The sequence below is a fragment of the Urocitellus parryii genome, chromosome 9 (genome assembly GCF_045843805.1).
Source record: "Urocitellus parryii isolate mUroPar1 chromosome 9, mUroPar1.hap1, whole genome shotgun sequence".
Classification (NCBI taxonomy): Eukaryota; Metazoa; Chordata; class Mammalia; order Rodentia; family Sciuridae; genus Urocitellus; species Urocitellus parryii.
The window spans coordinates 14,495,063-14,514,549 of NC_135539.1; the positions used below are offsets into that span (position 1 = coordinate 14,495,063).

At 43.1% G+C, this 19,487-nt stretch overlaps 1 protein-coding gene across 1 annotated transcript; it reads right to left on the bottom strand.

Annotated features, from left to right (window-relative positions):
- Positions 1 to 95: 95 nt before the first annotated feature.
- Crym (crystallin mu) lies at positions 96 to 14,264 on the bottom strand. The gene is made up of 8 exons (XM_026402493.2): positions 14,074 to 14,264; positions 13,426 to 13,579; positions 11,314 to 11,376; positions 7,633 to 7,734; positions 5,465 to 5,648; positions 1,445 to 1,566; positions 734 to 818; positions 96 to 421 (listed from the first exon to the last, which is right to left on the bottom strand). The coding sequence occupies exons 1-8, from the start codon at positions 14,241 to 14,243 to the stop codon at positions 357 to 359; spliced, it is 945 nt and encodes a 314-aa protein (XP_026258278.2). The 5' UTR covers positions 14,244 to 14,264; the 3' UTR covers positions 96 to 356.
- Positions 14,265 to 19,487: the final 5,223 nt, after the last annotated feature.

Consider the following 19,487-nt stretch of genomic DNA (forward strand, 5'->3'; position numbering starts at 1 on the left):
CCAGGGAGTAAATGGAAGCATGAGTCTCCTCATTTCCTCACCATGATGGACAGAAGTTACTGAAGCAAACAATGCAGAATTGGAAAATGCTTTATTTCAGGGGAATACAAAGTTAGTGAAATACAAGGGAAGGGAAATGTTATGATAACCTGGAATAACAGAAGGAATGGTTACCAGTGTTGCTTTCCAACTACAAACATGAATGGGGACCTTAGTATTTAAGGTTAAAACATGATAAGCACAAGCTATGAGTCACTGGGGAGTGGGCTTCCCTCATTTGATCTAGAAATTATGAAACAATCAGGGGCAGCAACCCTGGAGCTGTAGCATCCATCTCAACACAAAATTCTTTTGTTTCATTTACCAGATGACCAGGAATCATACACTAGTTTGGCTGCCACCATGTCTTCTATTGCCATTCCTGGAATGAACAGAAATTTGGGTCACTTTTTGTCAGAACAACACCCAAAACGACCCAGACCCAGAAATGTCAGGACGAGGATACACACCCAGTACATGGCAGAGAAGGGACTCCAACCCAGGACTTCCCGACACGTCTTAGTGCAGTGAACTTCCCAGAGTTCACTGCATTAAGACATGTCAATAATTGACTGGCGTGGTGGACTCAACAGTGATCCAGCCCCAGGGCCTGTTGACTCATTTCTCTTTGCCCCACTTGGGAAGCCTGCCTGTGCTCTGGCTGGATTTGTGCCCAGGGAGCAATGGATCTTACCCAAAGACTTGAACACCGTGGTCTTCTCACAGTGGGCGGGCTTCATGCCCTTCACTACTTCCCCCAGCTCAGCAAAGATCTCAGCCTGAGAAACAAACACACAGCAACTAAGGGAAGGAGCCAGAGTCTGCTCAGGGTTGGCTTCAAGGGCTGAACTTGATAAAAGACCATGTGGAAACTGGATGCTGTCCCCTGAAATCCTTTCTGATGCCAAGAACGCAGACAGCTGAGCTTGCATGGAGCGGGGTGGCCTGCCAGGTCCCCGTCTCAGTGAGGAAATAGACGTGTCTTGATCTGAACATGCATTTTAGCTGCCCCCTTCTTGCTTCTATGGCCTGATTACAAGGGAAAAAGGCACCCAAAAGGGGGTCAACCACAGTCCTATTGTCCTGGCCACACAGGGAAGCTTTCCAGGCTGCAATAGGCTCCCATCTCCTAATCCTACTTCCTTATAAGAAGGTCCAATGGAAAAAACCCCCCGAGCTTCTCTCTCCTGGCAGAGAGGACAGGAAAACACATGCCATCACCATAATGGCCTTATTTTTCTGGAATTGGATTAAAAAGAGTTATGTGATGCTTAGGAGCTTCTTCCCCATCAGGAAGTGAGTGGACCAAGGTCTGGAGGAGGATAAACTGAAGGGGAAGTTAGTGAAACCCTGGGGTCCAGTCCAGGCCAGACGACAGCTGTGCCAGGCGGGACAGGAGGCTCACCCCTGACAACAGGACGTCCCCCGACTCCTTCAGGGCGGCCTCCCGGGAATCCACATACAGCACGGCCTGCTCCATGAGTTCATCGTCCAGCTCCCGCCAGTCAGGTCTGCTGGCTCCCACGGCTAGGAGACAGCAAGACAAAACCTCAGCCCAGAAGAATCCCAAGGGAGACTCATCAGGACAAGACATTCAAGAGAGCTGAACAAAGGTCATGTGGGAATATTCAGACTTGGAAAACCACCTCACTCCCTAGGCCAAGCAGCCCCACCCCAATTGGTAAGACCAAATATTATTAAAAATAATTCTTACCATTTTTCCCCTTTCTGTTTTAGATTCTACCTTATTCCTAAAATATTTTGAGGCTACTTAGCATTCATTTATTGGATACTTACTGTGGGGTGTCTGACATACACTATTTATGGTCTTTACAAGTACACTTTGATGTCTGATTCCCATTTAACAGACACACAAATTGAGGCTTTGAGGGGTGGACTCTTAAGGTTCCATCTCATCCTGAATCCAGGTTTGAGAGTGCCTCTTACCAGAAGTGATGGTATCTTAATAAAAACCTTGAAACAGAGCTTATTCACACCCATGCTCCTTATCTTCTGCTGTTTAGTTTCCAATCATTACCACTCCTCATTCATAAACACTTTTCTTTGAACTCATGAGAAAATAGCACAATGTCAAGGTCATAGGGAAGCCCTAATAGGAGGAAGGCTGGCTCCTTCCTGGCCTTGAGCATTCACAACCTCCACAGAGCCCAGGACCAGAACAATGAATCCAATACATAGTGCCTCCTGCTACAGGGACACAAGATAATGCAGAGCCTGCAACCAAATGCCTGCAGAGCCAGGCAGGTAATGGAAAGGAGCAGAGTTGATAGAGGCACCAGATTGGAAATGGTGGAGGCCACGAAACACAGAAGGGAGCCGGCCTTCTCCAGGGGATGGTCATTGTTCAGTTCCAGCTAACTACTGCCATGTGTGAATCACTTGTCACTGTTACCAAATATCCCCATTTTTTTTTTTAAGAGACCGGAAATCTATTTGCAAGTGTTATTTCTTGATTTCTCTAAGGTCCAAACAAAACAGGCTGGCTGGATCCAGCTCAGGGCAGTTAGTCTTTGAAAACTGCTGTGAAGTCTTTTCCAAGTAGAAGGCAGCCTTTCAGTGTTTTCTTGCACTGACTTCCAGTTTTCTCAACTGTTCTCCTCCTCCTGTTTGCCTTCACTCTAATTTTCAGAGTAGTGTAAAACTGTCCATCTTGAAGGTCGTTGGTGCGGGGGAGTTCTATAGAACAACAGCACTAGCTATTGAAGTTCGTAAATAAATCATAAGCTGGTGGGAAAAAAAGCCTCCGGTTTCTCAGGGCATCCCCAATTCTGCAGTGTTCCCCTCAGTTCTCTGCTGCCCATGAGCTCTCAAAGGGTTGTTTGAGGTTACTTAGGCAGATGGAGGTGGGCCAGGCAGCGAAGGAGGGGCCCAACTCAGAAAAACTGAGGGACTGGAAAGACTTGCGGGTCAGAAGACTGGCTGGTGGGCTGGGGGACAGGGGATGTAAGTGTGGGAGAGGTTGGAATCAGGCCTCCTCTCAGCTGAGGTCTGTTGGTGTTTCCCTGTTGTCTGTGGAGACGAGCTTTTTGGAAGTGCACTTGGTGCCTCTGTGAATACAGACAGTAATTTTGTCCCTAGGCAAGGGAACCAGAAGAGATACCTTGATTCAAGATCAAGTCAGATCTTCATGGAGGGAGTTTTGAAGTCTGGAAAGGATCCAACATAAGGAGTTCTCTGCTATTGACTGAGGATGAGGAAAGGGGAAGGTCCCTAGGAATTGAGACCCTCTGTTCTACAACACAATGGACCAAATACTGTCACAACAATGTGGCCTGGAAGAAAACCCTGAACAACTTGATGAGATTACAGCCTAGAAAACACCTGATTTCACCCTGGGAGACTTCTGAGCAGAAGACCTAGCTAACCCATGGCCAGACTCCTGAACCACGGAAACTGTGAGAAGATAGTTTTAGGTTGAAAAACAAAAAAATCAAACCGTCTTGGTAGAGATTCAGCTCTGGCCCTGGGAACCCACTTCACCAAGAACTGATTCCTTCTGATTCCCCCAAGTCCTTCCAGAAAAAGTTTTAATTTCCAAAAACCACCTCTTACCTACTCTCTGGACCTACCTTATAACAACAGTCCAACGCAAACTGGGACCTTGATTTTACTTTGATGCGTTCCTTAAACATGCCATGATCACTGTCACCCCTGAGGTCTTTGCATTCACCGTCATCTGCCTGCAGTGCCTTTCCTTCAGTTCCTGGCATGGCTGGCTCTTCCTCATCATTTAGGTTACAACTGAAAAACTGCCTCCTCAGAGAGCTGTTCAGACAACTCTATGGATAGGACCTACCTCCACGTCCGCCCTCTGCTTCACTATCAAGTTCTGTCATGGTCCTCTTTCCTTCAGAAAGGCTCATCTTTAGCAGAAGCTCTCTATGTGTCTGTTTCTATCTCCCCTCATTAGAATGTAACCACCAGGAGAGTAGTGACCTCAAGTGCCTAATTAATTGTGGCATCCCCAGCATGGAGATCAACACCTGGTGCATGGTAGAAATTTAATAAATGCTTATAAATGAGCACATATCACTGACTTGGTCCTGCCTGCTCATCTGCCCAAGTGTACACAACTCCTAGCTTCTGAGTCTACATCACTGTGCTTGTCACTGAGACATAGGGCACTGGTACCATTTTCTGATGGCTCTGCTCATCAGAAGCCAGTCTTTTTTTGTGGGGTGGGGGGAGTGGGTGGATACCAGGGATTGAACCTAGGGGTGCTTAACACTGAGCTACATACATCCCCAACTCTTTTATTTTTTTGAGACAGGGTCCTGCTAAGTTGCTTAGGTCCTCACTAAGTTGCTGAGGCTGGCTTTGAACCCACAAACCTCCAGCCTCAGCCTTCTGAGCTGCTGGGATTATAGACATGTGCCACGGCGCCTGGCTTAATCTTATCAGAATATAATATGGAGCTTTGTTTAAGGCTTGGGCTCTAAGGACAGACTTGCCTCAGTTCAAATCCCAATCCTGCCACCAAGCACCACTGGCTTTGGGCAAATTACTTAATCTCTCTATGCCTTGGTTTATCCTACCTGTAAAAAAGGAGCCATGATAATTATGGTTACTACCTCTTGAGGTTGTTGTAAAGATTAAATAACATAATAAAAACTTTAGAACAGCACCTGCGGTGAAGTATTTGATATAGACCAGCTCTTGCTGTAGACTCAAAGGTGAATTAAAGATCTTCAGAGGCCCCAGATATCTTCAGCCTTAAACTCCTCTTCCCTCCTCCATCTCACCACACAAATTAAAAACATTCACATGTCTTTTGTACTATAATTTCTTTGAAACATTTTATAGTTTTGTGTTTGAAAAACAAATGATTTCCTTTTGGCCTTTGAGATTTAAATTGTGTCACATTTAAGAATGAAGCTGTGCTTTACCATTCACTGCAGTATTACATTTTATAGAACAGTATTAGTGAAATATTTATCAGTTTCATAGTTGCAATTTCCTTTTTTCATATATATATGTGTGTACATATATATATGTGTGTACATATATATATATATATTTGCCCCCCCTTTCAGTACTGGGGATTGAACCCAGGGTGCTCTACCACTGAGCTACATACCCAGCTCTTTGAAACTTTATTTATTTATTTATTTTTAAATTTCAGACAGGATTTCACTAAATTGACCAGATTAGCCTCAAACTATGTGGTCCCTTTGCCTCAGACTCCTGAGTTTCTGGCATTACAGATATGCACCACCATGTCTAGGTTCCTTTTCATACTTTGAGATATGAGATCTCCAAAGGCTCACATGTTTCTGAGGTCCTCATAAAGCTTGGGCATTCTGCACGATGAGGAAACCAGCCCTGCCTATGTGGCCCTGGGGTCCAGTCTAAGGAGGAGTCTTGGCCAAACCCTACCCGTGGCTCATGGAGCCCCTCTGCTTACCATTGATGTGAGCCCCAGTCTTCACCCATTCACCAAACAGAATGGGTTCTGTTGCCATGGTGACTGTGATGATCACATCAGCACCTGTCACAGCCTCTTGCACCGATGAACAGACCCGGACCTCTCCTTGCACTGTGTTTGCAAACTTCTCTGCATTTTCTTTGGTGCGGTTCCATATCCTTACCTTCATTCGGGGTAACAAGAGGGACACTGGTGTCATTTTTGTCTACTTATGTTACACCGGGTCCAGAGGTGCCAAAGGGAAATTGAACCTCTCTAGTTTAGGACTATGATAGATTCCATAGGGAATCTAAATCATTCCCTATGGAGAATGGACATTTGATCAAGGACATGTTTTATCTACAAATTTCCTCTATAAAAAGGATGGAAATTCTCTAGTTGTAGGCAAGGACACACAGCCTCAGTAGCTTAATAGCTACTATACCATTTACTGATTAGCAGAGCGAGTTCTGGAGCCAGGCAGAATTGGAATCAATCCTTGCTTTGTCCCTTACTGCTCCTGAAATGACTCTACCTCATTCAGCCTTAGTTTTCATGTCTATAAAATGGAGATGATAACTAGTCAAAGTCAGTGTAGAACTCACACTTTATGTCTGAGACCTGTAAAGGAATCATAATGGGTGTGACATTCATAAAAAGTATCCGGCAGTGCTTTGCATGGAATAACTTGATCTCTGCAAGGAATGCGGTGATCAAAGACCCAAAGGGTTGAAGGTGAATGGAGAAGCTGATGAAAAGTGCAAGAGTATGAGCTGGAATCAGGTTCCTGGGAGATGCTTGAGGTGGTGTTAAGGGATATCACTGACATAACTAGGGACTTGCTGGCTTGTTAACAGGTTTCAACATTTGGGTCTGGGGTTGTGAATCTTCAACTGAAAATAAGGCCTAAAGAATGTCTCACAAGGAAATATAGTAAATACAGACATAAACTTAAAGAAAGTTCATCAACCAAGGTGAAAAACAATGCATTATGCATAGTCAAAAGCGAACAGCTAGCCATGTTACCCCTCTTGACCAGGGAACATCACAAATATCAGGGAATAATTAGATAATTTGGAAAAGTGATATTAGAGCATTCAACAAAAAGGATAAACTGAATGCCTGACATGATTAAAACTATAAAAAGCTAATGAAAGAATTTTAAAAAACATTAACCTCTTGTCTTTGAAAACAGATGAAAGGTCAATTTCCTATCTTAAGTAATACCTCTTCTTTGGGAAGAAAATTCATTAAAAATTTTAAACATTCATACTTTAAATCTGTTCCACCTCTCTCATACACACACATAAAATAAAACAAAAATAGTATCATGTTATATGCACCTATAAAGGTACCAAAGGTGATTTCATATATATGTGTTTGTGTGTGTGTGTAAAAGGAAGTTTAGTAGAGTAGATGAGGGAGAACAGGGGAGAGGAGGATGGGAAGGGAAGTGGGGGTAGGGATTGACATCAAATTCCTTACATGCATGATTTTGTCAAAATGAATCCAAATACTATGTATAATTATAGTTCTCTAATAAAAATATTTTAAAAAGCATCAAACATTCTCAGTAGGAAGCATGAGTCATCACGGGGGAAAGGTGGGCCAATATACAGACTGCAGGAGGGGGATGCTGTGGCCTCCTGCTTGCTAAGCCTCATCCCTGGTTCCTGGATCCATAGCCCTGGGTATTTGAAAACTCCTAGATTTTTAGGAGTAAAAAACAGCACAAAGAGGGCTGAGAGGACCATCTATATGCAAGAGTTATAGTTCTTTAACTGATCAGGCGTGCTGCATCCCTGTGAACTGAGAAACTGATAAGAGGTTGCTATCAGGGGCTGGGGTTGTGGCTCAGTGGTAAAGCGCTCATCTAGCATGCTTGAGGCACCGAGTTCGATCCTCAGCACCACATAAATACATACAAATAAGACTAACTTTTGTTTTATTTTTTGTATTGTCTGCTTAAAATTAAAAAATAAATATTTTTTTAAAAAAGAGGTTGTTATCAGAACTTCCTCTGATAATTACCTCCATCAGGACTTCTAGTAAAGAATTGTCTCGATTGGACCGTTAACCTAATTATTTCACAGAAACTCACGCTGCAGTGAAGGAATACAGACAGAGGTCACTGGCCACTCCCTCCCCACCCCTCACCCTGAACTCACCTCCTTAAAGGAGAATTGCTCTGTGAAGATCTCATAATGGCTATAGGCCTGGACACCGGCCCCAAGGATGCAAAGCACATCACTGTTGGGTGGTTTCAGAAACTAGGGGAGAAATGGGGTGGGAAAGGTCAAGGAAGAAATTGGCAGCCAGGTGAAAACAAATACAGTTTGAAAATCAGGCGACTTCTGCTCTATCTTCAAGAGCTTGCAGGCAATCCCAGAGATGTCGTTGTGTGTTTCAGTTTACTCTCTGTTCAGTGAGGAGGAAAGAAAGAATTTTCAGCGAGCACCTAACCTGTGCCAATACTTTACCCTCATGATTTCATTTAGTCTGGAGAAGGACCCTATGAGCTGGAAACTCCAATTATTGTGCTCTTTTTATAGATAAGGAGATTGAGGTCCAGAGAAGTTAAATAACTTGATCGGGAGTCTAAAAGTACTAAATACCCCAGTGGAGCTCCAAATTCACATCTTCATGCTTCTAAAAAACATTCATAGTGAACTGCTGAGAAGGAGAAAAATTCAATTTGGTATTGTGAAATAAACCATAAAACTTAAATTTTTCTTTAAACTGTTCAGGATCTGATTAAGAAAAATCTCATTAATTCTTTATTTTTTTTATTTGTAGGATTTTGTGATCGACTTCTCTCCAGTGAAGTCTTTCTGACCTCCCTGATAGAATCCACCACTTCAAAATATGTGTTTGGAAATTCATTTTCAAAATTCATTTTCTTGTACTGGTCTTTAAGCCCCAAGAGGACAGAGTTAGTTTTATTTGTATAGAAATGGTACATGCAGTATGTGGTGGCACATGCCTATTATCCCAGCAACTCTGGAGGCTGAGGCAGGAGGAGATCAGCTTCAGAATTTTAGCAAAAACCTGTCTCAAAATAAGAAAAAATAAAAAATAGAAAGGGTTGGGGGTGTAACTCAGTGGTAAAATGTTCCTGGTTCAATTTCCAGCACTGTCCCTGCCACATAAGGGTAGATGCCTATTATGACCTATAAGAAATAGAATGGGGTTTCTCCATCTTGGCACTACAGAAATTTGGGCTGGGTCATTCTTCAGTGGGAAGAGGGCTGTCCTGTGCAGTATATGATAGCATACCTGATTTCTATCCATTAGATACCAGTAACACCTCTCATCTCTTTCCCCTTCAGTTGTGACAACTCAAAGTGTCTCCAAATATTGCTAATGTTTTTGGGGCAGATAGTGAAGTCCTCCTCCATTGTGAACTATGGATGTAGAGAAAGACATCCCTCACTTTTCAGACCATATTTATTAAGACAGATCCTCATCTGCCTTTTTTCTATTTAGTAAAAATTGAGGTTTTGTGTCTGCTGTTTATTATAATGCTACTTGCTAAAATTCTGGAGTATATCCTTAAAAGTGAAAAGTCTTTAGTGAAAAATCTTAACTCTGAATTCCCCATAAAACTCTTTTAAAAAGTCTCAGGACATTAGGATATTATCTCCCAAAGCTGCAGGAGGGATACTTTTCTATGTTTAAAGAATCTGAGTTGAAATGTTTCAAAGAGACAAGATCCACAAGACTAATAATCCTATGCTCTTATCCAATAAATAGAATTAAGCAATATTACCATGTTTTTCTGTTCATAGGTAATATAAATCTAATTTTGGAAGTACACTCGAGTTTCAGAAATTGTCAATGCTGGGAATAAGGCTATGAGTTTCAGCCTAAACTCTGAAATGTGAAGCCAACTGTTCTAGGAATGCAGATTGTGTGTGTGTGTGTGTGTGTGTGTGTGTGTGTGTGTGTGGTGCTGGGGATTGAACCAAGGGCCTATGTATGAGAGGCAAGCACTCTACCAACTGAGCTATATCCCCAGCCCACAGATTTTTATTAATTCAAACAAGCACAGTGTTCTGTGTAAAATGAGATCAATGATACTTGCTCTGTCTTCCTCAAAATCCAGATGATGGGTTGGAAACTATTTTGAAAAAGACTGAAGTCCTTCACAAATGTAAGGCAGTAAGATTCTTTCTGTTTCTAAATCATCAGCAAACTTATCACCAGCAAACGTTACCTCAAGCCGTCTCTTGATTATTTGGATTTGATGTCATTAAAAACCATATCTGAAAGTCTCTTGATTATCTAGCTGTGGATGTAATTAAAAACCAGTTTGTCAAGGTGTGTTCTGTGATCTACTCTCTTCATATACAATTATCAGATTAGTCCTTGTTTCCTTCCCTCCCTGTAATATATTGAGAAAACCTTAACCTGCAATCTGAACCCCTGGCCTTGGCAGCTCCAATCCCCCCAGGATCATGTTTCCATTAGTTTCCCATCATCCTTCTCCATTGAACATAAAAGCTTCCAGACCGCAACTGTTCCCAAAGACACCTGGTTTTCTAAGCCTCTTCTTCTTAACTCTAACCTCTAAAAAGACATTGTTATTATTATTTTTGGTGGGATACCTTGAGGCTGTTTAAAAATATTGTCAACCCATCACTTGTGATTCCTTCTGCCTAGAGGGCCTCTCCACACTTTTGCATGGGTCACTCACTCACCACTTTGAGTCTTAATTCAAATGTCATTCTTTCAGTGAGGTCTTTCTTGAATAATTTAAAATGTCACCTCTTCCCTAATCCTCCTGATTTCTGCTTTATTTTCATCTTTCTAACATACTAAGTAGATTTCTGGGGGTTGTTGTTTGTTTTTCAGGGCTCTGAACACAGTAATAATTACTTATTGATCAATAAATATTAATTACACAATAATATTTGTTATTATTAATTAAGGATTATTGATGTAATTTATTATTAGACTCAAAAGGCTTTTTTTTCCTGTTGTTTATTTTTTTAAGCAAATCATACTCTGTGTTTTACTTTTCACTTTTATTTTATTTTTGATCTTTTCTGTGTGCATCTCTCTGTTTTGTTCACTGTTGGATCCTCAACAGTTAGAAAAGTGTCTGGCAGCCAGGGACAGTGGCATACACCTGGAATGGAGGCTGAGACTGAGTCTGGAGGCTGAGGCAGGAGGCTAAGGCAGAGGATCATGGTTTCAAACGTCAGCCTCAGTGACTTAGCAAGGCCTTAAACAACTTAGCAAGACCCTGTCTCTAAATAACCCCTAAAAGGGTTAGGGATGTGGCTCAGTGGTTAAGTGCTGGTGGGTTCAATCCCTGGTGCTGGAAGGAAAAAAAAAAAAAGGGCCTGGCATGTGGTAGCAGCTCAGTCAACATTAGTTGAATGAATAAAAGAGATTTGGTCTGCTCACCCTCTGCCTCTTGAGCACTACTGGCTCTGTCCTATGGGGCAACCATACTGTTTTACCAGGTCTAATGTGATACAGGGGTAAGAATGTAGTCCTAGGAGTTAGGTCAAGATTTACTACTTATTAGCTGTGTGATCCTGGGCAACTCACTGAGCCTCTCTGAGCACCTCTTCCTGGAAAATGGAGACAATAGAATCTACTCTGCAAAGTGCATGGGAATTATACATGTGAGGTATTTGGCATCGGGTCATGCATGCTAAGTGGCAGCTGATAATTTGGTGAATCATTGTGCCAATATCTTGCATTTGGCGTATGAAGTTCCAGCTAGGTCCAAAGGAAGATCAGAATACATTCTTTATTCTCTGTTACTCTCTCAAGATTGAGGCACCCAACCCCACCCACCAGTTCACCTTGATGGCACAGCCAGCCACTCATCTTACCTTGGTGGCGATGGCAGATACTGCAGCTGTTCTCTTTGCGGTAATGACATTTCCATCCATGACCTTAGAGGAAGTGGAGACAGTGAACAAGGGGTTCCCCTCTCTAGTACTCAAACTGAGAGAAGCAGCTTTGAAAGAGAAGCCCTAAGAAGTATGAAAGTATCCTATAGAGAAAGGGGGCTTATGTCAGAGTTGGATAGAATCCTTCCAATTATGAGACCTGTAACTGAACATTTTAATCCCTAAGCATTGGTTTCATCACCTGTAAAAACAAAGATAATGCAAGCCTTTCAGAGGGGTACTGAGAGGATTAAAGGCATTAGTGTATAGGAAAACTTCTAGCACATGGTGAGTTCTTAACAACTAACCATCTTGTTTCCTTGTCCTGGGATTTTCAAACACCAAACTGAGGAGGAACTTGTGGGATAAGATTGTCATTTCAGGGCTGGGGCCATAGCTCAGTGGCAGAATGCCTGCCTAGCACATGTGAGGCACTGAGTTCAATTCCTAGCACCACATTAAAAAAATAAATAAAAATAAAGGCATGATGTGAATCTACAACTACAAAAAAAATTACAAAAAAAAAAAAGATGGTCATTTCACATCTGTCAGGGGCCAAGAATTCCACATCAGTGGTGCTCACTCCAGCTGTTTATATGGGGAGCTTTGTAAAGATACTATTCCCAGACACCATCTTTAGATTAATTGAATCTGAATCAGAGGTAGAGCATATGCTCGGCATTTAGGCCCTGTGTTCACTTCCTGACACAGCAAAAAAATAAAAAAAAATAAAAAATAAATACCCCCTGCCCTAAACCCTAAATCTCTAGGTGTAGGACCCAGACATCCTCATTTTCAAAAGCTCCCCCAGTGATTCTCATGCACAGTGAGGACTTCTGTTATGCCTGCTCAATAACTGTCTTTTGCACTGACCTCCATTTATAAGTTATTCATCTTAGCTGACCTTCAAAAGGTAGGCATCATTATTCTCATTTTACAGAGGAGGACAGAATCACATAGTACTGAGCAGAAGCAGCAAGGATCTAAGGTTCTGTCAAAGGCCCAGGAATCAGGTTCCAGGGGAACCACTGTTGCAGGTAGATAGTATGGATGTTATCACCATTGGATGAATTTAGGCTGGGAAGAGCTAGATATTCCACATAGAGGAGTGATGAACCATCAAGAGTCCTTGGGGAATCAGAAATTCAGGAAAGAGAGTTTAAAAGCCAGACTGAAGGACACTTAAGAGCATAAGCTCCATAGTCAGTCAGATAGACTTTAGGAGTGATTTTTGGGTCTTTCACTAACCAGCTATGTGACATGCAAAGTTGCTCTAGTAACCTGAGCCTCAGGGACATCATCAGAAATTGGGTGGAAGAAGAAGGAGTAAAAACTCCCAAGGAGGAATTGTTAGAATTGAATGTGACTAGAATCTCCTGCCTGGCAGATAAGTGCTCAATTAAGTGGCAGTTAAAAAGGCTGCAGAGCACACCGTAGGCTTAGACTGAAGTCCTGCCATGCCACTTACTAGCTACATAGATTTGGGTAAGTTGGTCTCAGTTGCTGTATGACTTGATTTTCTCACCAACAAAGTGGGGGTAATATTTCCTGCCTCATAGGTGGTTTTCAAAATTAAGAGGGCTAATACATGTGAAGTGTTTAGAACAGGACAGGACACATTAAAAACTGCTCAATAAATGTGAGGTACTGCTACTTTTTGATTCTATAGTTACATATTAAAACAGGTCCCTGTGTACTCCTCAGAAGAGACCTCCACAGATTAGAGAATACCCTCCCCCATGTTGATAGGGATTCAGTAAATACATATTCTCTCAGCTCAAGCTGTGAGGTATCTGAGCAGATAAGACCATGTAGAAGAATGAGGACATTATTAGTTCCATGCTGTCACACAATGGAAGCAGCAGTGGGCTGGGTTACACACCCTCAGACAGTCATTCAAACAGACACACAGTTACAGGTAACCCTCTCTGTGGCTAGTACCCATTCATTGGTAGAGGGGACTTGGGGTCACAAGCAGAATGCCTGCCACTCATGCAGAACTAACTTTTGAGTCTAGCCCCGGCTCCACCTCCAGGATAAAGAGTTGCTCACCGCCAGCAGGGTGCCATTGCTAGGCTCCAAGAGTAGCACAATTGCCTGGTGCGAGGGATCCGTGGATGTGGTGCTGTGGCCCTCATAGAAGGTGACCAACTTGGTGGTCAGGGCATCCTCTGGTGCACTGTAGACGGGCATGACCCCCAGGAAGCTACACGGAGAGAGGGAGCAGCTTCAAACCCTTCCCAATAACACTGGGGTCTCCCATAAAGTCCCCATCTGCCTTCTTTTCTGTTTCCTCCCCACAGCTCCACTCCCGACCCTCATTACCTCTGCCCTTCCCTGCCTCCCTCTGCCCTTCTCTCATGCACTAAGCCGCAAAGCTTAGTGTGTTCAAGAGCCTGACTCTGGATCAGAAAACAACCCCAGGTCCGCCACTTATCAGCTCTGTGTACGCCTGGGTAAATCATTTAACCTCTCTTGGGTCTCTTTTCCCCGTCAATACCTCCTGATGTGGAGTCTGTTTGATTAAACCTGGTAACACCTGGAAAGCGCCCACTTAACAGAGGTTACCGAGGAAGTGGCAGCTGTCATTAGCAACGATTAAGCAAGTCCTCTTTTCCCTTCTCCCACAGCATCCCTTCCCTGCCTCCTGGTCCTTCTCCTCAGTGCCTCCGGACCTTTGCCCTGGTCTTTCTCACTCACCCCCTGTGCTTGGCCACCGGCACCACGGTGCGCACGGGCTGCACCACTCCTCCGTCGGGGCCGCTGGAGAAGTTGGCCAGAGCCGCTTCCAGAGGCGGAATGAGGAGGCTGGAGCTTCGGAGGTGGTCCTGCACCTCGGCGGCGCTCAGGAATGCGGGCGCCCGGCTCATCTCGCCGCCTGCCTTCTAACCTCAGCCCGGCACTGACTGACACCCACGTTCCCCCCGGCGGCGCGCTATAAGAGCGCGCCCGCTGGGCTGCGGTGCCGCCTACTGGGCAGCGGCCAGTCCCCGGGGGCGGGGCAACATCGCCCCGCCCAGTCTTGTCTCCGCCCCCCGACTCCAAGAGCGAGTGAGGTGGGTGCTCCCCAGGGGTGGAATCCGCGTCAGGCCAGGAGTTAGAATTCTTGAGTCTACTTTCTTAATTCCTGGGATTAGCTCTAACTACATTCCTGGCAAGACGTGTTAGTGAGGACTTTGGCACTCCATCTCCGCTCCTCCCCACCAACTCCGCTCTTGGCTACTGTCTTGGCAAAGGAGATGGGGAGATGGGGCACAGAATCCTGTGGCGAGCATCTCTTATGTCTTAAACTATTTCCTGCTGCTAGATCTTGGATGAAAGGAGACAAGATTATTAAATACTTTGCTTTCAATTCTGTCCCCATCTGGAGGCTCCAATCCCAATCTTCCTCCCACCCACACTTCCCAGATGCCTGGCTATTAATGGCTTTAAGTGCAAAGCTGTCTCTCAGGCTAACTAATCAAATTAACCTTCACCTTCGAGGAGAGAGTTCTCAAGGCAAGGTGTAATGACCTCAGTCGCACAAAGAGGCAAAATGCAGAGGTTTTTGTTTTGTTTTGTTTTCCCCAAGGAGTTCACATTGCACTTGAGGAAAGAGGACAGAAAGCACCCAGGAGGGAAATCAATGATGTACAGTAGTAACCCCTGGCTACTAAACCAGTCATATGGAAAGAACTTTGTGTAATTCAAAGAAAAGAGATTATTTTGACTTGGAGTGGTTAGATAGGAGTGTCATGAAAAAGCAGGAGAAACCAAGGCTTGGAATGATAATAATGATGACAATGATTATGATCACGATTATTATTGATATTATTGATATGTGCTAGTACAGCACCATGCATTTTACTGCATTATTTCACTTAATTATGCAATAATCTCTGAGGTATGTAGGTGGTGTTATGAGCCTTACTGTCCATTTTAGGCTCTGAGAAGGGAAGGATGATTCCAAGGTCACCCAGCAAGTTAACAGAAGAGTTGGGCTTTGCCTTTGGAATCAGATTCCAGATTCATACTCATGATCATTAAGCTATTCTGGCAGAGAGGGAGAAAGAGGACATTTCAGGCCAGGTGAAGCCCAGGTGTGCAAGGAATGTTGTCCAGTCCATGGGAACAGTGAGTTTGCCAGATGAGTTGGGCTAGAACTAGGGTCTAATGTCAGGAGCAACAGGAGCTAAAACTGGGATTGCTTCTTGGAGACCATTGGCTAAGAGGGTATATGATTCTTTGAAAAGAAATTACATGCTCAGAAAGATTAAGTACTTAGAATGCAAATATTTAGGATAACACAGATGAGCAAGAGTGGCATCTGGAATAAATACAATTTCTTGGTATTTTGGCTCGGCATTTCTTAGGAAATTGTCACATCATAATAGAGTGAGTGAGTAAAGAGTGAAAATATGTACCAATGAAGTGACAAATCATATATAATGCATTTGTCACGGTGTTTGGTACAGAGTAGCCATGTGATAACCAAGTTTTTAAAGTAGTATTACCAGGGAAAGGGGGAGGAGAAAGGAACATCCACATGCAGGCACAGAGAATTGGGAAAAGATGGTTTTCACACAAGGAGGTTGAGCACCTCCAGAGCTCTTGGGTTTACAGAATATTATGGCCCCTTATGTGTATTGCTATAATCATTATTATATAACGTTTACTGGATTTTTAAAAACACAGATTATAAAGAAAATACAGTTTGTTCTTTCATTCTTGAGGAGAAAGCAAAATACAAAGAAACCAAATACTCATCAACCAAAAGAGAGGTATGAAATAGGAAAACCATCTATTTATTTGCTTCCATTGTGAATTAAGAAATTTAACCCGGGTGAAAGAGAAAGCTTAAGTATTTGCTTCTACTACTCTGTATATCGTCTTCCTTATGAAGCTTTAGATGACATCACCCAGGTCCTCAGTTAAGCATAAGTAGGAAACTTTGCCTTAAATTAGTTCAAATAGGACTAGAGACATAGAAAACTAATTCTCCTTACGTTTCAGAGCCTTTTAAAAATGCAAGTTATGCAATAACTCTGTTGTGGGTCAGGATGTGTAAAATGTAGGCAAGTAGAAAAGAATTCTTAGTTGGCCACAAATACCATTAGTCCAACTGTCAGTTTCCATGAAAGCTCTTAATACTTAATGATATCTCTTTTATTATTTACTTAATATGTTTTGTTAAAAATTATACTACCCTCTTTAGCTTTGGTTGAAGCAAAGTAAACATAGATTAATGACCTACTTCAATCATTTCCAATTTGTATCAAAATAAATGCATAGCTACCAAACTCAAAAACAATCCTCCCCATCCCCACCAAAAAAAAGGGGGTCTGTGACTTACCTCAAATCATCTTCCTTGGAGGGTTTTGGGTAACCTTACCCAGGTCCTCCTGATGTTTTAGCTGCCAACTTGATGCTTTGGTTTTAGCTAAAGAGCTTGTAACCACTGTTGGAAAGAAGACATAATAAAATGGGAAAGCAGCCTTCTTCCTTCTTCCCAGCTTGGTGGTAGCAGCATTGGTTCTAGTGAGACTGGTGGTCCAGAATTCCAGGTGACCTGCACCAAGGCCAACTGTATACTGTGTACTGCAATACCGCTATATTCTAGAATAAAAGCTGGTGATGCAATGGAAACTGACAGAGGGACCCATGAATGTACTGCCCAGGGGAGAAAGAGGTTACTGAAGTTCAGTCATCTCATGACAGTAGGGGCTGTGGAGTTAGCATATTTTTGGGTGACATATAAATACTTTTCTATGACTAGCTTACAGAGCGCTTTCATTAGGGATGGTTGTTAAAATATGGTTGTTTTCATTAGGGATGGATGTCATATATACATTTAAGAAATGATTATATCATTTCCCTACTTTAACTCATTGATGTGATGATGCATTATGTGCACATCCTATTATCCTAACTAGTTTTTTTTTTTGGGGGGGGGTTATTGGAGTTCTAATGCTTTTTAGCTGAAATTCTCACCAAGTAGCTGGTAGTTGGTTAGGAGCTTCATATTTAGTGATTCTCAAGTAAGGGCTCTGGTGTTAGCCAGTTTAGATTTGAGTCCAGGCTTGTACATACGAGATAATCTGTAGACAAGAGAGGTAACCACTCCTCTGATCCTGATTACTCAACTGTAAAATTAGATAATACCAGTGATATTAGAATCAACTTTCCAGAGTTGTGGTGAGATAAAAGAGATCTTTTGTCAAGTGTTTAGCAGGCAAGTATTTATTTAATAGGTTTTATTCATTAGCATATGAATAATTATTATTAAATATTATTGATGTTTTAATTATTATTATTAAAATAATGAAACTACTAATTTAATAATGACTGAACAGAAAGAATGTCAATAAACTCACTAGTAATGTGGGGGACACTATCCAGGAAACTAGGATCATTCTTCTCCCAGCACTCTCCTGCAACCTTGTTATGGGATAAGTCTGAGGGGTTTGTAGGATTCTGTGCCTGAGCCTCTGGAAATTCCCTGCTTAAACCCCATTGGATTCTGGGGGAGAAGGTGGCCCCTTGCACTTCCCCAGGTTTCTGCCCACCACCACACTGAAGGGGAGAGTAGCACAGAGCTCTTCCTAGGGTGAACCAGGTATAGTGACTGCTAGTGGTACTCACCTGCAGTACACAATTTATGGGACATTTCAGGACTCAAATAGTCAATACTCCAACATGAAAACATTTTAACGCAATGTTTAAAAAAATAAACATTGCAAGAAACCACGATGAATACAATATCAACATTTTAAGTAAAGACAGGATTATGGAGTTTCTCTTTTATTTTAGGCTCTAATATCTCCTTGTTTACTTTTTAAACTTTAAAATATCTTATTAAAGTATCTCCGTAGCTGGGTGGCTCCCCTTTAAGTGTTACGACCAAGGCAAACGTCTCACTCCCTTTACTCCAGTCTCTGTCTTTCTAGAGGGAGCGCACGGCGGGGTGACCTAGGAACAGCAAGCGGTGAAATTATCGTGAAAGCCTGACAACGGGGGGCTAGGACTCCAGGGGGCATTTGCAGGGAAGATAGACGCAGCAGCCGCGAGCCCTGCAGCCGGCCTCCGGGTCTCCCCAGTCTCCCCACCCGCGCTCGCGTCCGCGCCTTTGATTGGTGCTCGAGCCTAGACCACGCCCCCGATTGCGAGCCGCTGCGCTGCAAGCGGTTGGGGAGCGCGTTGAGGAAGCGCCACCCGGGGTCGACGCGCGCCACTCAGCGGTGGAGGCGGAGACGGTTGCGAGGCCTGATTGGTGAGTGTGCGGATCTGGGACCTTTCCTGCTCCTGCCCGAGTGAGTCACCCCGCTCTGCCACTACTCCAAAGAACTGGACTCCGCAGGGACAGAAGGTGCCCCTTGAACGCAGATAGACAGACATACAGACAGACACCCAACAGGGACTTACATACTTAGGGTTGAATTTAAACATTTTTTTTTTTTTTTTTTTTGGTCAGCCTAAATTCGAGAGAGAGACTCCTTAAGGACTACTGGGTTTATTCGGGAGTAGCAGGGGACTCCAAACTGGATTGTGCATGCAGCAGAGGACACAGGCATCAACAAGGAGGTTGAGGCAAAGGGAAGCTTTTCAAGGCAAAAGTGAAAAGTGTGCCGTTATTTGTTGTGAAATAGAGAAGGTTGGTTACAGGGCTTTAGCGCAGGAGCTAACTTTAGTTTCCTTAGTGAATACAATGCCCAACAAGCTGTCCCTGTGACTTATGGAACAAGGTGCAGTGTGGGAAGTCCGTGGCAAAACGTTTTTGTTACAGGCATATATGCTTAAGAGCCCTTAAGGGAGCTTGGTGTTAATAGTGCTTATCACAGACCACGTGTGCATGATGCGCTTCTCTTCTCAATCTCCTGACTTGCTATTTTGTTTGGGTTTGATACAAGTGACTCCATGTTGATATATGGACAACTTTTCTCAGGTTGTAGTTTAGTGGTTAGATGGATTTGGACCGTGTAGTCAACTTTGGTTGTAATCTGACTTGAGGCTTGACCTAGGATCTGATCTAGGATAAAACTAGCATTTTTATCCTCTCTTGGAGATTTTCATTTAAAAAATTGCAGTAAAATTCAAATAACATAAATTCAACCACTTTACCCTTTTTGAAGTGTACA

What these genes read in the sequence shown, in the direction of transcription:
- Crym (XM_026402493.2), bottom strand. Translation starts at nt 14,243, where the DNA reads ATGAGCCGGGCGCCCGCATTCCTGAGCGCCGCCGAGGTGCAGGACCAC. An exon ending in TATCTGCCATCGCCACCAAG is followed by an intron (nt 7,735 to 11,313) that starts GTAAGATGAGTG and finishes TTTCTCCCCTAG; the next exon opens with TTTCTGAAACCACCCAACAG. An exon ending in CACGGTGTTCAAGTCTTTGG is followed by an intron (nt 422 to 733) that starts GTAAGATCCATT and finishes TGTTCATTCCAG; the next exon opens with GAATGGCAATAGAAGACATG.